The following is a 13,950-nucleotide window of genomic DNA, read 5'->3' as shown; positions in this document are numbered from 1 at the left end:
CCAGACTTCAACTCGATTTATGTACAGGTGTATAATGAAAACACATTTAAAACAGTAAAGTGCAAACGGTGTTTCAATATTGGGAGTATTTAAAATAAAACAATTATATATCGATTATTAATTGGGGTCAAAATAGTTTATAGAAAACCAAAGGCCCTTCAAGTCAAAGTCCTCCCAACTGTTTTATCTAACTACACCTAAACTGAACCTTTTGCCATGATTCCAAACCGTCATAAGATGTAGAAAAAGCTCATACATTTAATAAATTTAAGTTTTGATGAGTTACCAGCAAAGGTATTGAGCTGCCCATATAAAAGATAGAATGCAAACACCCTCCTCGATTCAATCACTGCTTTACCCTCTTGAGCATGAAGCACATATTAGGAGTCGCATACAAAGTGTTTGCATTTCCATCTATCGAGTCTCGAGTCTCCCTCCTCTTGAATTCATTCACGCAAATGTACTTCTTGTAAACAAGCTTTGTGGATGGGGCGCTGCAGCGTCGGCCTTGCCCCCCCCCCCCCCCACACACACACACACACACAGGACAAGCGGACCAGAACTGATAATAGCCTCATTAGCAGTCTGTCAGTAGCCATTACACAAACACACACGCGCAAAAACACACACTCTCACTCGCCATTCGCCGTGCTAACTATTTTCTTAGCATGTGGTTGCACTCTCCAACCTTTGACCTCTCTGCCTCAACGGCCGTGGGCTTACTGTTTGCATCCCAGGAGACAATAATTAAATAAATTTATTAAATTAAATACAATTAAATATAATTAAATATAAATAAATAAATACATACCGAAACAAATAAATGAAAAAAAATAAACACAATTAAATATAAATAAATAGATAAATAAATAAACACAGCTTCTACTTCCTCAAACTGAGCCACCGAGGTGTTTCCAAATTCACCAGTGCGCCCAAAGCGGCGGTAGAATTAACAAGCTGCAACAAGCACTCCATGAAAACAATACAGATCAATTTAATCGAGATGCCGGGGAGTGTCGGTCGAGTATAATATTAGAGCCGTAATAGCGCCGGTCCACACCGCACAATCCTAAAGCAATTTAGGGCCATTTGAAACAATTTCCTGCGGGCTTGTGGGAAGACTTCAATAAATCACAAAAACAACACGCTGAAAAATATACACAGTGAAAAGAGACGAGGATGTTGGAATAAGTCCACAGGAGCACATAAAAAATGGGCTTGTTTATTTTCCTAAATTGATTGCTGGCTAGCTGTTGATTTTGATGCCAGATTGGCTAACTTGAACCTGCGGTCGGGTTAATTATTGGTCATGTCAGAAGATGGGGAGATTTGAGCGAGCTAAAGACAAGGCAGGTTGAATTAAAGACAAGTACCGTGGCAACCATCACGGGTGTGATGACACCGTGACCGCACGGCGCCTCCACTGTTTACATGCAGTCGCCACAGGGCAACGTAGCTTCTACTCGTTTTGCATTTGGCAATATTTATAGAACAGAAGGGTCAAAAGGGTACGACGAGGAAGGATATTACTCGTGCATAGGTGAAGTGTAAAACTGTCGACTGTCATATAATTCAAATCAACAAGACGGCGTATGCGTGACAAGGGCGAGGCCTTTCTATTTTGTTTACAGATATTTATAGTTGCAAATGTATTTTTCTGTGTAAACACCAACATAAGAGCCCCAGGTACTTCGGAGTCAATTGAATCGAAGGCTCGAGCGTTAAAATCACCATGGCAGCTTGGCCGGTCCAAGTTTAAGGAGATTTACACGCTTGCTTTACATTAAATGACCCCTACGGGCAATTGCGGAAAGTCATTTATTATTTACGCCCACAGTTTTGTTTTAGCGGCTGCACAGTTGTTAGCGTCGTTCCCGAGCTTACGGCCGTGTCTGTCTGTCTTTCGCTGCACACGGCGGCTTTAGCATCCAGCGCAATGGCTCTCGCTCGCATTGATTAAGGCCGCCTTGAACAATACGCACGTCGAGTTATCCGACAAAGGTTGCCAGTCGGTGGAAAGAATCCGTTTACTTGCTTGTTGAAAAGAGATCAGTGGCACCGCTCAAGTGGCATGGCACAATATTTCAATAGATCAATAGGAATGAGATTTAACAATGAATCGCTGCCGGGCTCTTTTGTGCGAGGCCGCCCTTGGGGACGGAGGGGAAAAGGATGGGAGAAAAAGGGAAGAAGGTGGGGAGATTAGCGCAGGCACGGCTGCCTGTGTGAGAGGCTTAGCCCGGGCTATGCGGGGAGGTGGAACCCTGTGAATTCTAATGAACTGGCAAGAGACACACCACCCATCCCGAAAAAAAAACAGCTCCATCACCGTGGCATGAAGACGACAGGAGGGAAGGAGGAGGTGATTAGGAAGGTGCGGCTCCTCCTCGGCAAACCAAACAGAGCGGGTCATTCTCCCCGTGATAATTATGCCCATAACCAGGCATGAGGGATTGGTAATGGACCTGCTTATTCTTCATGCCCCGCAACAGCAACCGCTGGGCCTGTCAAGGGGAAAAGCAAGATGTTTTTTTTTCTCTCCGCTGCTCGGGTGACTCCAGTTGCAAAGGCAGAATGAAAAGGGCAGCGGGAGAACTTGGCCTTTGAGGGAGAAGTTAACGAATGAACTTCATTATTGAGGAGCATAGCAGGGAGACCCCCCGGAGTGTGTGATGTATTACCCAGCCTCCGACCGACACACTCCCCAACACCGCCGATATTGCCTGATGCCGGATCTAAAGGGGGCGGGTGGGCGTGTAAACTAAAATAGTTAACCTTCTGCCTTGAGGCGGGAAAAAAAAACAACAAGAAAACAGAACAGCCAAGTATGCAGCTAACAAAGTAAGTAAGAGGCGCTTAATTGACGACAACTACGAATTGTCTCCTGCCAGATACCTTCCAATTATATATACAGTATAGTTAGTAGAAGAGAATTTGGATTATTTCTTATTTAAAAGCACGTTGAGAAACGAAAAGCAAAATTAAAAGAGAGTATCAATGTTTTTTAAAGTTTGAACAATAAATTAATAGAGTTAATAAATAATAAACGGCAGATTAAATGTGTCACGACAGTAAAATAGCAAACATTAGCAAACTTTGGCATTCATTTGCTGACTTGGGATTCCAAAAATAACAATAATGTTAGCCAGCTAATCAGTCTTGAAAAGTTGGCTAGCCTAAGTGAACGTCGTTAGCTTGCCAATGTAAGCTAATCAGTGTTGAAAAGTTAGCTAGCATGAAAAGTTAACGTCGTTAGCTTGCGGCAACAAATCTAACGTGTCCGAAAAATGTTTCACCCCTCATCCGAGTAACAAAACCTCCACGGTGGAGTAAACAACCTTTCTTCTGTCTTTGTGAATAATGAGACACTCATTTGCCCTGCAACTGCTTGAATACTTGGAAGAACGACTTGTAGCTTTAAAGAAGACACTTCATGTTGGCTGTGACTTAATTTAGTGGTCCGGTGAGACCATCCAGTCAACACCACGCAGATTACCCTCATTTATTACAAAGCGAGCAACTTTTCAGTGCTTTATAAAAACAACTGACCCACCACGGGGAATTACACGTTTCCTTGAAGATTGAGGGAGATCTCGGGGCGATGTGCGACATGCATCACTTAGCCTCCTCCCTTATCTTTTCGCACAGGTCGAGTTGGACTTTCTCCATCCTATGAAGGTATTTTTATATTTTTTTTTACTGTGCTCTCTCGCTCAGCTCTTTTACTTCAGACTTATGAGGATGCCATAGGTGCAGGGGAGTGATTCATCACAAGGTGAGCTCCTCTCGCACCCTCACACATTAGTAATGTGGTCCGCTGAGGAGGAGTCCTGTCATCAGTCTGTACCTGGACCTTCTGAACAAGGTAGGTCAACAGGAGGCAGCCACAGCTGGCCCACTTTTAGTCTTTCACAGCACCTTTAAGTTTCCTCCGCTAACACCGAGCCTGACGGACTCCGTAATGCCGGCAGACATGAGAAAATAAATAAATGCTGGGTTGTTTTCTTGAACCGCTCATCGGGTAGTTTTGAGCAGATTTGTTTTTGTTTTTTTTTCTAAAACAAGCATGAAATGAGTCACAGTTTGGATTAAAAGTTCTCAGACTTATCCATCTCAAAGCGCCGCAAGGCAGACTCACAAGTCCTCTCGTCTATAAAGACACACATTAGTGGCAAACACCTGACGATCTGCCATTTTGTATCGCGGAGAGGCTCTCAGTTTAAGCCGTTGACCTCAACGGCGCTGTTAATACACATTTAAATACCTGCCTCGATTTTGCTGTTTGTCATTTTACTTGTGAAGATTAGGTGTGAAAAGGCTACATATTTGAAACCAAAACACGGGATTAAGGGATAATGCCGCTCTGTGTCTTGTGAGTCGACCTTGATTCTGTAATCCAACACAATAATGGAGAGCGGCATATTTCCCTCGCTTGTACATTCAATACTCTTACACACTAGTTTCATCGTCGCCTGATGTAATGCTAAATGCACAATAGCGTCACAATAAGGAGGGATCTCATCATTGTATTACTGATGTCAAAAGAATGAACATATGTAAATTCTAATCCAATCATATCTCTAACTTGGTTAAATGTGAGCGCAAGCAATACATGACTTAAAGTTAGAAGAATTCACAGCTAATGATATCCAGAGTGGACTCATTTAGTTCTAAAACCAGAATGCGTCAGAGCTAAAGTCTGTACAATATAAAAGTCTGTTCACCGACCAAAATGAAAACCACTTCACACGATTTGAAGAATCTGAGTAATAAATATCCACCGCAATACAAATAATCACAGACGGAGTATATTAAACTTTCTTGTTGCAAACAAAAACTGTTCCGGGACACTGAAAAGGCCATAAAAACTCATCTTCAGCCTGACTAAGTCGTTAAACAAGACATTTTAAAGAAGATAAAGTTACTTTAGAAGACTTGTGACTTTTTGCCGTAAACCACTTGTTGCAATTTTGTATGAGAGGTGAAATGAAACTGGTTTTCTGTTGAATAAAACGATTACTCCAATAAGTTTGATAATACACTCACAAAAAGATTAAGACAAAATCTCAGGGCTGATTTTTCTTCGCTGACGTGGCTGCAAGCACCACGATGTTGAAATTTTTTGTAATGGCCCACACAAAGGTTCAATTAATTTAACAGTCTATTCTTAGAATGCCCCACAATCTAACTGCCCTGAGGTGCTACGTACGGCGCACGTAGCGAGCCATTAGCATTCTGGCCTGCTACTAGGCGGCTAATAGCTATTACGCCACAGCCTTTCTTTAGGCACCATGCGGAAATCCACACAAGAGACACTTGATGTCATGGAAAGAAAGCGAATATTACATTCCCTTGCCTGTAAGCTAACAAGTTGGAGAACTGGCTAGCTAACGAGCTTCCTCAACCACGGCGGGGTCATTAAATGTGTTAGCGCCATGTTGTGTCAAATATCCAAGACATTGTTTCTGTCACTTTGGGGAAAAAAAAAAAATCACTACCTCCATAGTGTTTTTTTTTTGTAAACGACATGACGTTAGTCACGTGAATGCTATCGGAACTAATATGATGCATGAGTACACTCGACTCTCTTGTGCCAATATGGCTTTTTTTTTTTTTTTCTTGACTTCATATCTCCTTTACTGTTTCTTTATTTTCCCGCTCACACTGCCTCAGACGGAGTCGAATGAAAAGCCGCCTTTGATGTCTGGGATCTTATAATGCTGAGCAGTCGAAATCCGCACGCCTGTTATCTGGAGAATCTTAATGATGACGGCTAACTTCACAATGGGTTAACCACCGCGTCTCCGTGTTCTCACTCTGCACACCCACAGAAACACAAATTAATAGCGAGCAGGGGAAAGAAAGAGAGAGGCAGAGAGAGAGAGAGGAAAAAAGAGCTTTGCTCTAATAAAGCAGATTCAACAAAATGCCGACAATGTGATCAGCACAAACGTCAATGTAGAATATCACCCAAAGCTTTTGTGAGCATTCCAGCTTTCTTCTTTCAGCATGTCACTTTTTTTTTTTTTTGTACTACACTTTGCCGAATAAAAAAAAAAAAATCTTGGTCGGCAATCTTCATGCACACTTGTTTGTTTTTGCTTCTCCTCACATCGACTGTTACCTTTTGAAAATGATGATTTCATCACAAAAGGTTTGGACATTTGATTATTTGTAAACAAATTCCCGTCTATTTTAATTTTGTATCGTCTAATTGTTGGCAATTTCTCCCAAGTCTCAGAGTGCTCTTGTTTAAAATAAAGCTATGAAGGAGACAACTATATGCAAGGTTTGTTTAGTAGTATCCTGCATAATTCAGTCATTGTTAAATTATGCATCTGAATTTCACTTGGCTTAATTTGTGCCCGATATTGCATCAGCGTCTGCAAAAAGCCACCAAGGAATATTGCTGAAAATTGATTTTGTTCTCCATTTCACGAGTGTGTAATTGGTGCGGACGTGCGCCTCGGCCTGAAGCCATCCGATACGGTCGCGGCGAATAGCCGTGATGACGAGAGCGCCGTGCGCAGCTGAGATGGAGGAACCCGACGACCACGGCGCAAGGACATTTCCGCCGAGCCCCGCCCCCGATGTTCCCTATCGGCATTGGTCAGGATCATAACTCTGCGACCTCTGCCTCCGTCGCCCTCCATGTATCAAACCCTGGCGCCGACACGACGGCGCTACGACTTTGTGCGCACGGACGACCTGATGCGTGATGGATAACCTGCGCTGGCGAACGGGCGGGCCGCGTCCTCCTGGCCGCGCCGACCGCCTCTCGCCGCCGACCTCACCTGAGGTGGCGGGAGAAGAGAAATGAAACGGCCGGCGGCAGATGGAGCCCGTTTATTTGATTTTTTTTGGCAGGCCCATCCAGGCATTGTGTCCTTGTCATACGTCAGTTACTCTTGTTTTCCAGTTTGACAACACTTTGCAGCGGACCCTTTCAGCTTCGGAGGGGACGCACAATAGGGGACGGGGGTGAGGGAAAAAGGCTGACGAGGCCTCTCCAGGCTTCTCTGAAAGACTGAGAGGAGAACCAGATTAAGCGGCAACAAAGGCTGAGCAAACCCCCGTCTCCACAAAAAGCTGTCATGCACCCCTTCCGCTTCCCTCGCCGCTCTCCTCCTTCGGAAAACATTCCGGGCCCCCAGGAGGTGATCAAAAGGAGCTAGGAGGAACTTATGGAAAGAAAGTACATGTACAAAGGCCATTTGCAATTTCACAAAATGGCAGATATAATGCATTTACTGAAAAATGAGGGCCTGCCATATTGTGCTGAAGGAGAGAAAGGATGGTCGGGAGGAAAAATGGAGAAAAATCACGCTGGCCTGGTTTACGACAAATAGATAGCTCTATTGATTTCCCTTTAACAGCCGCTGTCCATCCCTCACTCTTGTGATTACACTGACCTATTTCTGGAAAAAAAAAAATAGATTAAACCAAAACATCCAAAAAGAAAATAGTCCTTTTGTGGCGCAAACAAAAAGGGGGTGATGAAACATAACCTTTGGTGGGGGAGGAGAGGGGGACAAAAAAAAAGACTGTCCATTTACTTCTCTGAGAGGAAAAAAAAAAAAAAAAGTACCACGCTGGGAGCGAAATAACTTTCCCCAGAAAGAGCATCAGCGCTTTGTGATGTCCTGCATTGTCAAGTCAAGGAAAAATAAAAACAACATTAAAATGAATGAAGTCACATTTGAACATAATAAAGGCAATTTGACAAGGGGGCTTGTTTGACTGTCTGCTGTCTACAGTATTGTTTTTTTTTTTTTTTTTGGTTTTGTTTTGGTTTTTGCTTTGCTGTTGTACACGCTTCCTCTGCGCCGGTGCGTCTCTCCATCTCCACCGACTTTCTCCAGACTATCTCAGTTCTCAGCTCTGGGGACCCGACGGCGGCTGATCATCATTACCAGCCCGAGCTTAACAACGCACTGGATGCACTTCCCACTTGAGTGCAACTAGCAAATCCCCACAGAGCTGAATCAAGGCAACAATGTGATGAAATACCTTCAAACAACACGCCGGCGTGGAACAGTGAAAGGACGCACAGACAGCTTACGGCGCCCTGGGCCGTTCCACAGGAGTGCGCCCGTTGCCAAGCAAAATTAGACAGCAACTGGGACGTATTATTCTCCTAAATTGGCAATGTACAGCGCTATTAAGGAGGACAAATTTCATGTTTGATCAAGTCAAACAAAAAACAGAACCCGCGCAGATGAGCAAAATGCGAGCAGCATGTGCAGCGTCATTTCAGGTCAATTAGGATAAAATCATGAATTGAGAAGATTATACTCTCAAATGGAACCTCCAAATTTAAACCCCCAATATCAATAAACAATAAATGTGTGTGGGGGGGGGAAGAGCTTCATGCAAAATAAAATCAGATTTTTCACCTCATCGAAGCAATCATCGATTCTAAAAATATTCGATAGTGACAGCCATAAAAGTGAGAAGTCGGGTGGTGCAACATGACCGTCAAGCATTAGGTTCCACCGCAACAGATTGGCGGGACTATTTCTATGAAGGAGCCCGTTTCTGGCAAAAGAAACTCGATAGAAATAAATGAAGACGCGGCTTCAAAGCCATGCTTCTCAATCAGTGTCAGCACAATGGAGATAAATACACAAGTGGCGGTGGACGGAGGGAGACACACCACTTCACATCTGAAAGAGCGTAATGATGATATTGATATGTCTGAGTAGTTTAAAAAGAGACGAGTGCCGTATACACTCAAAGGACACTTGATTAGGTACACCCGAGTCATATCCAACCAACTGTTAATTAAAACAAACTATAAATTTCATGCCTTTTTCAGCTGAGATGAGTTGTGATGTTTATAATATTGCTCTAATGGATTGTAATACCGTTAGTGTTATTTATTTCACTGACGGGATTGGAGCAGTTCAGTTTAAATCGAATACGATGAAAGATGTAAAAGCGAAACAGCAATTCAAGCAGAATTTTGCATTCACTTTGTAATCGGCAAATCTGTTTGGTTCGAGAAGAGCATCCTGGCTACGTGACCTCTGGATGCGCGCGAGCCACCTTGTGGCTATAGTTCACGCATCTGATGTGAGATTAGGAGCGAGACGTCCAATCCTAGCATCTGATCTGCTATAGCACAACATTTCTCTCAACAGGTCATTTCATAGCGGCATGGTCCTGCCTGCGGGGAGGTGAAAGCGCATACAGTCGATCTAAAAAGTCTACACACCCCTATGCAAATACCAAGTTTTGTCACGTAAAGAAATGAAACCGAGAGAAACGATTTCAATTTCTCCCCCCCCCATCTTGAAAGTGACCTTATAACAACTGAATTGAATAAACAGAATCGAATCTTTTCAATGGAAAACTGGCTAGCTAATTAGCAAGATAGCCAAATCAACAAGTTTTTAACCAATAGAACTTAATATTGAGCGCTGATTGATGTCACTTGCTAATATTGGTCAATAAGCACAACCGCAATTAATACATAAGGATTTCCGAAAATATAGAAAAGCGTGTCTGATGAAAAATCTAGCTAAAGCCCCACCAGTCACATGAGTCTCTGTTTTCATTTGGAATACTCCATCTCATGATAGCTCAATGATGAGTCCACTCGGGCGGGTGGAAAAGCGATATGGAGGAGAGAGAACTCGAGGAGGCTGCCAGCGAACAGCTGCCCCTGTAATTTATATTGATGAGGAAACTGGCATGGAGGGAAGCTTCCAGCAGTTTGATCACTCGGATGAGCCGCGTGGGGGAGTAAGCAAAGACCCATCCCAGTGCTCCACCTTGGACCTGGAAGCCTTTGTAAACACATACGTGCATACATTGCACATGCAGTGTTGACATCACACAGCCAGGAAGGAGGACGCCCATATAAGGAATCTTATTCCAGCCTAATCATTGTTTATTCCACAAGTCATAAAAACACCTTGACATCCCATTGACCACTAACTGGCCCTTCATCTCCGTCTTGTGGACACACTTCTGACGATCTGCTTCCTAACCACGAGGCACACCAATCAACTACTTGACTTTGATTTCCTCCCATGGACAAGATTTGAATATTTCCCAGCGAAATGAGACAGAATAGTCCAGTTTCTGCCCGGGGCTTTGAACCCAAGACTCCTAAATCATGCACTTTGATTTGAGGCTTCTTCCGGTGTAGAGGTGCCTAGCGCTACGCTAATTAAGATAGCGAGGTGGTGGATGGCGGGTCGTGGCATTTCTGTTTCACCTTCACCCATCCATTTTTTTTAAGAACACCACCACAGTGCCTCAAGACAAGCAAACAGGTTTTTTTTTTTCTCACTGAGCTGTTTGGGTAAGCTCAAAGTGTAGAAGATCAAATTCTTTGCCCTTCTGTCTGATGTAAGAAGGAGCCGTGGAGTTTTACAGGGCGAGAAGCAGTCGCTCACAATCTCTCCCAATCTAAAACACTCGGACCGCTCTTATGGAAAAGCCCTCTGGCTTCCCCCTCGCCGGCGGTTTCGTCAGAGTGATCAGAGCAAACTAGATAGCCGTCACGCGCACCTTCTGTCATTCTCACTCGACGAGGTGAACGTACACAGAAGCGTTTAAAAATGACTCACTTCACCAATGTCAAAAAAAAAAAAAAAAAGCTAGCAAATCTCTTGGAAAACATTGATTTCTACAGATGTGACTGTTCATCAATTCTTCACGAGCAGTCGGAAATTGAAATGACAGCTTTGGTTTGATAGGGAAAATCGCATTTGATTGACACCGTGTAGAAAAAAAAAATCTCAGCTTTGATCGACGCTGTCCATTAATTCCAATGTATATTATTGTGCTTTGTAATTTGAGAGTATTTTCTTCTGGAATGATTTTTTACGCAACTGTTCATTAGTTGTCATATATTTGCATCTTTCATTGTTCCTTATATGATCGACTTGACGAGTCTCAGCTCTGACTTGCGAATGCAGTCCAAGGTTAGCAACCACAACAAGATGCCACATCCGCTTTCTGGGCTGCAAGGCCTCTTGCAAGAGAACAAAGAGGCGCCTCGGCACGAAGGCTGCGGCGACGCTGCATGATTAGCAAGCGGTCATAAGACAACATTTTTCATTTCCTCTTTGTTGTATTATGTGCGGGAACGAGCGAGTCAACACGATATTCATTTGGTAAAATGGCATCCGCACAATACTCAAAAACTGAAAATGAGGTCAACGCAAATGTGTAACTTCTGTTCTATGGAAACACGGCGAGTTTAACAAAGTATGAAATAAGAGAAAGGAGTCACAAAAAGTCTGTTTACTTACATGTGTGTGTCTTCTTGGTTACCGAGATACCTGCAAAGACAAAGCAAATAAAAATATAATACCGCAAAATAATGAACATTGTTCAAAAATAAAACATCTTCCTCAACATTATTACCTTTTGGCTAATACTCCAAATTGTAACACATTTTGACCAGTGACTTTCAAAACAAGTCATTAGCATTTTAGTAGCAGCAGTAAACACCCTGCAGTCCAGCAGTCTGGTGTCTTTGGTGGAGGCAGTCGCCCTGCGGACCCCCCTCTAGCTCCACCAGTGCTAAAATGTCTAATCAACGTTTTAAAACCTTTTCACGAATGTAAAGCTAGCATAGTTGCAAATAGGAGTGTGAATGGTTGCCTGCCTGTAACTGACAGCTGACCAAACCAACAACACCCTTCACACAATCTCAAGCTTCCCTGTGACCCTGAAAAGGATTAGCGGGACAGAAAATGGATGGATGGATGGAGCAAGGGCAACGTATCAGTGCATATTATACAAGACAAGCTTCAAGCATGCAATCTCACGTCACTAATCCAAAATATGCCTTGTTGGGTCAGACTCCAATGACACCTGGCTGACCAAGGCCAAAGTACTTCCTTTGTCAAGAGCTTCCCACTTTTCCGGTTTCTTCGATCCGCAACACGGCCCCAGCGCCTCGGGAGCCGGATGCAGACGAGCGCACGGCGGTCCCTCCGGCGTCCCGCTTGATGCTCCTCATGCTTTGCGAGGCGAAAGCACACTAATAGATCCCACTTGTCATGTGGAAGCAATGGCTAATTTTTCTACAACTCGCGTCGCAAACTCGGGGGACGGCGAGTTGACATGATTCAATAACTCGCTGGAAAAGGCGTCTGGCCGGAGATAACAATGTTTCAGACACATTTGAGCGGGGGAAATGAGTTGAAGTGCAACGAGGGGGAAAACAAATACGGCCCTGAGCGTCCTATAGAGAGATGGCCAGTAACAGATAACAGATAGCAACGTCACTGAGCGGAAAGAGACAAAGGAGTCTTTGATGGACCTTTAGAATTGTCCCACTGCTCAGATCTTTCCAACGGTTCAAATTACATGTGGTGAGCATTGTCACGAATGTTCTCACATGTGCCACGTGGTCAGCATTGCACATATTCAAAAAGTGCAAATGCAGGAAATGACAACCCTGCTATCACGTCAACGTTGTCTTTCGTTATCACATCCATTCGTTGTGTATGCATACGTGCCTACACTCGTGCACTTAGCAAAAATAAAGATTATTATTTGGTAATTGACTTCTTGGGGAACATTTTCAACAGAAAAATAACAGAAACCTATCTCGCTGCTAAATAAAGTGTGTTCACAAATACAGATTTCCCCAAATCCTGTTGCTGTAGGTGAGTGGAAGCAGACCAGGTGGTTGGGTGGTTGGGGGGGCGTCTCTTCCTCCTCTAAGTGTCATTCACAGCCATGTGATTGGAGGTGGCAAGGAGAAAGGGCCACAAAGCCAAATAATGAGTCAGGCGGGCGGGCGGGTGAGAAAGAAGGAGCTAGCTGTGGGCGCTGACATTGGCAATGGCTGCCAGCTCATGTCTTCTCTACTGGATGGCAGGTTCAGAGGTCAGTCTGGAGGTGAATTTCTCCTTGGCTGATAAAAACATGCCCGCAGCCAGACGAAGGCTTTTCTCTCTGGCTATTATTCATTTTAGGCATTATGGTCAAAGAGGGGTTCGGTTTGAAGATGACGCTTAAAAGCGGGAAAATGATAAACCAGTCAAATTAGTTTCATTTGATGGGACATAAAATGTGTGTGTGTGGAGGCGTGGCCTATGGAGTCACTTGAGTGGCCTGCTATTCAGAATGTGACTTTTAGCTTGCCGTAGTTTCTTGCCAATTGCGGCTCACCATTTTTGTCCAACCTCACTCACATATCCAAAGCCCCAATTTCAATTTAATAAAACACCAAGTCAAGGTAACCATCGCGTAAGATTATTTCCACATGCTAATCTGACAAAATCATTCACTTTGCATCAAAAACCAATTACAACACTGGCCCTCGCCCGCCTTTGGGTGCAACTTTGCCACAGCTGAATTGATATTTTTATATTAGCATGTGTCACACTGGAAGGAGGGGCACTTGTCACACCGTGCCCTTTGATCAGTCACATTTCCCCTGCATCCGTCTCGTGAGACTTTGCTCGAGCTACGAAGGAAGCGAGGTACTGAGTAGGTGACTGGAGGTTAACCTCCACCACATCTATCTGCAAGGGGGTGGTCGAGGTGGGGGGGGGGGCACATCCTGTAAACACGCCACTTAGACAAGAGAGCGAGCTGCAGCAGGCTTCTCGACGGCGGCCGGCGACTCAACGTGACAGGCCTGTAATGAACTCGGAGGCTCACGGTGGGCCGTACGTCATAATTTCAGGTTTCTTAAAGCCTGACAGGGAATGATTATCATGGATGGTTATTGTCACCCGGCCTCCCCGGGAGATGAGGCGTGCTCTGGGCTTGTTGCGCCGTGACATTCAAAGTTACAGTCTCCTTCATATAATGGAGCTGTCCTCTCAGCGCGCTAATGGGAGCGATCCATTTAACCTGTGCCAGAAACACACAGACGAGGAAGTTCCTAATGCGAGGCCGTCCCGTGGGGACGTCACACTCGTCCCCCCTCCGCCACCCCTTCTGGCTGCTGCCTTCCTGCTGCTTGATTCA

General features: G+C 44.3%; 1 protein-coding gene across 1 annotated transcript in view; it reads right to left on the bottom strand.

Moving 5' to 3' along the window:
• The window catches only part of roraa (RAR-related orphan receptor A, paralog a), a 143,977-nt gene that overhangs the window by 43,807 nt on the left and 86,220 nt on the right, over window positions 1-13,950 (bottom strand). The window contains exon 2 of the mRNA XM_088377968.1: window positions 11,268-11,297. Coding sequence (XP_088234094.1) covers window positions 11,268-11,297 — 30 coding nt within the window. The remainder of the gene's footprint in view (window positions 1-11,267; window positions 11,298-13,950) is intronic.

This window comes from Syngnathus floridae, chromosome 6, assembly GCF_059516105.1.
Source record: "Syngnathus floridae isolate MCC-2025c chromosome 6, RoL_Sflo_1.0, whole genome shotgun sequence".
Lineage (NCBI taxonomy): Eukaryota > Metazoa > Chordata > Actinopteri > Syngnathiformes > Syngnathidae > Syngnathus > Syngnathus floridae.
Note: the sequence above shows the minus strand (reverse complement) of the source record. Positions and strands in the feature narration are given on the sequence as shown.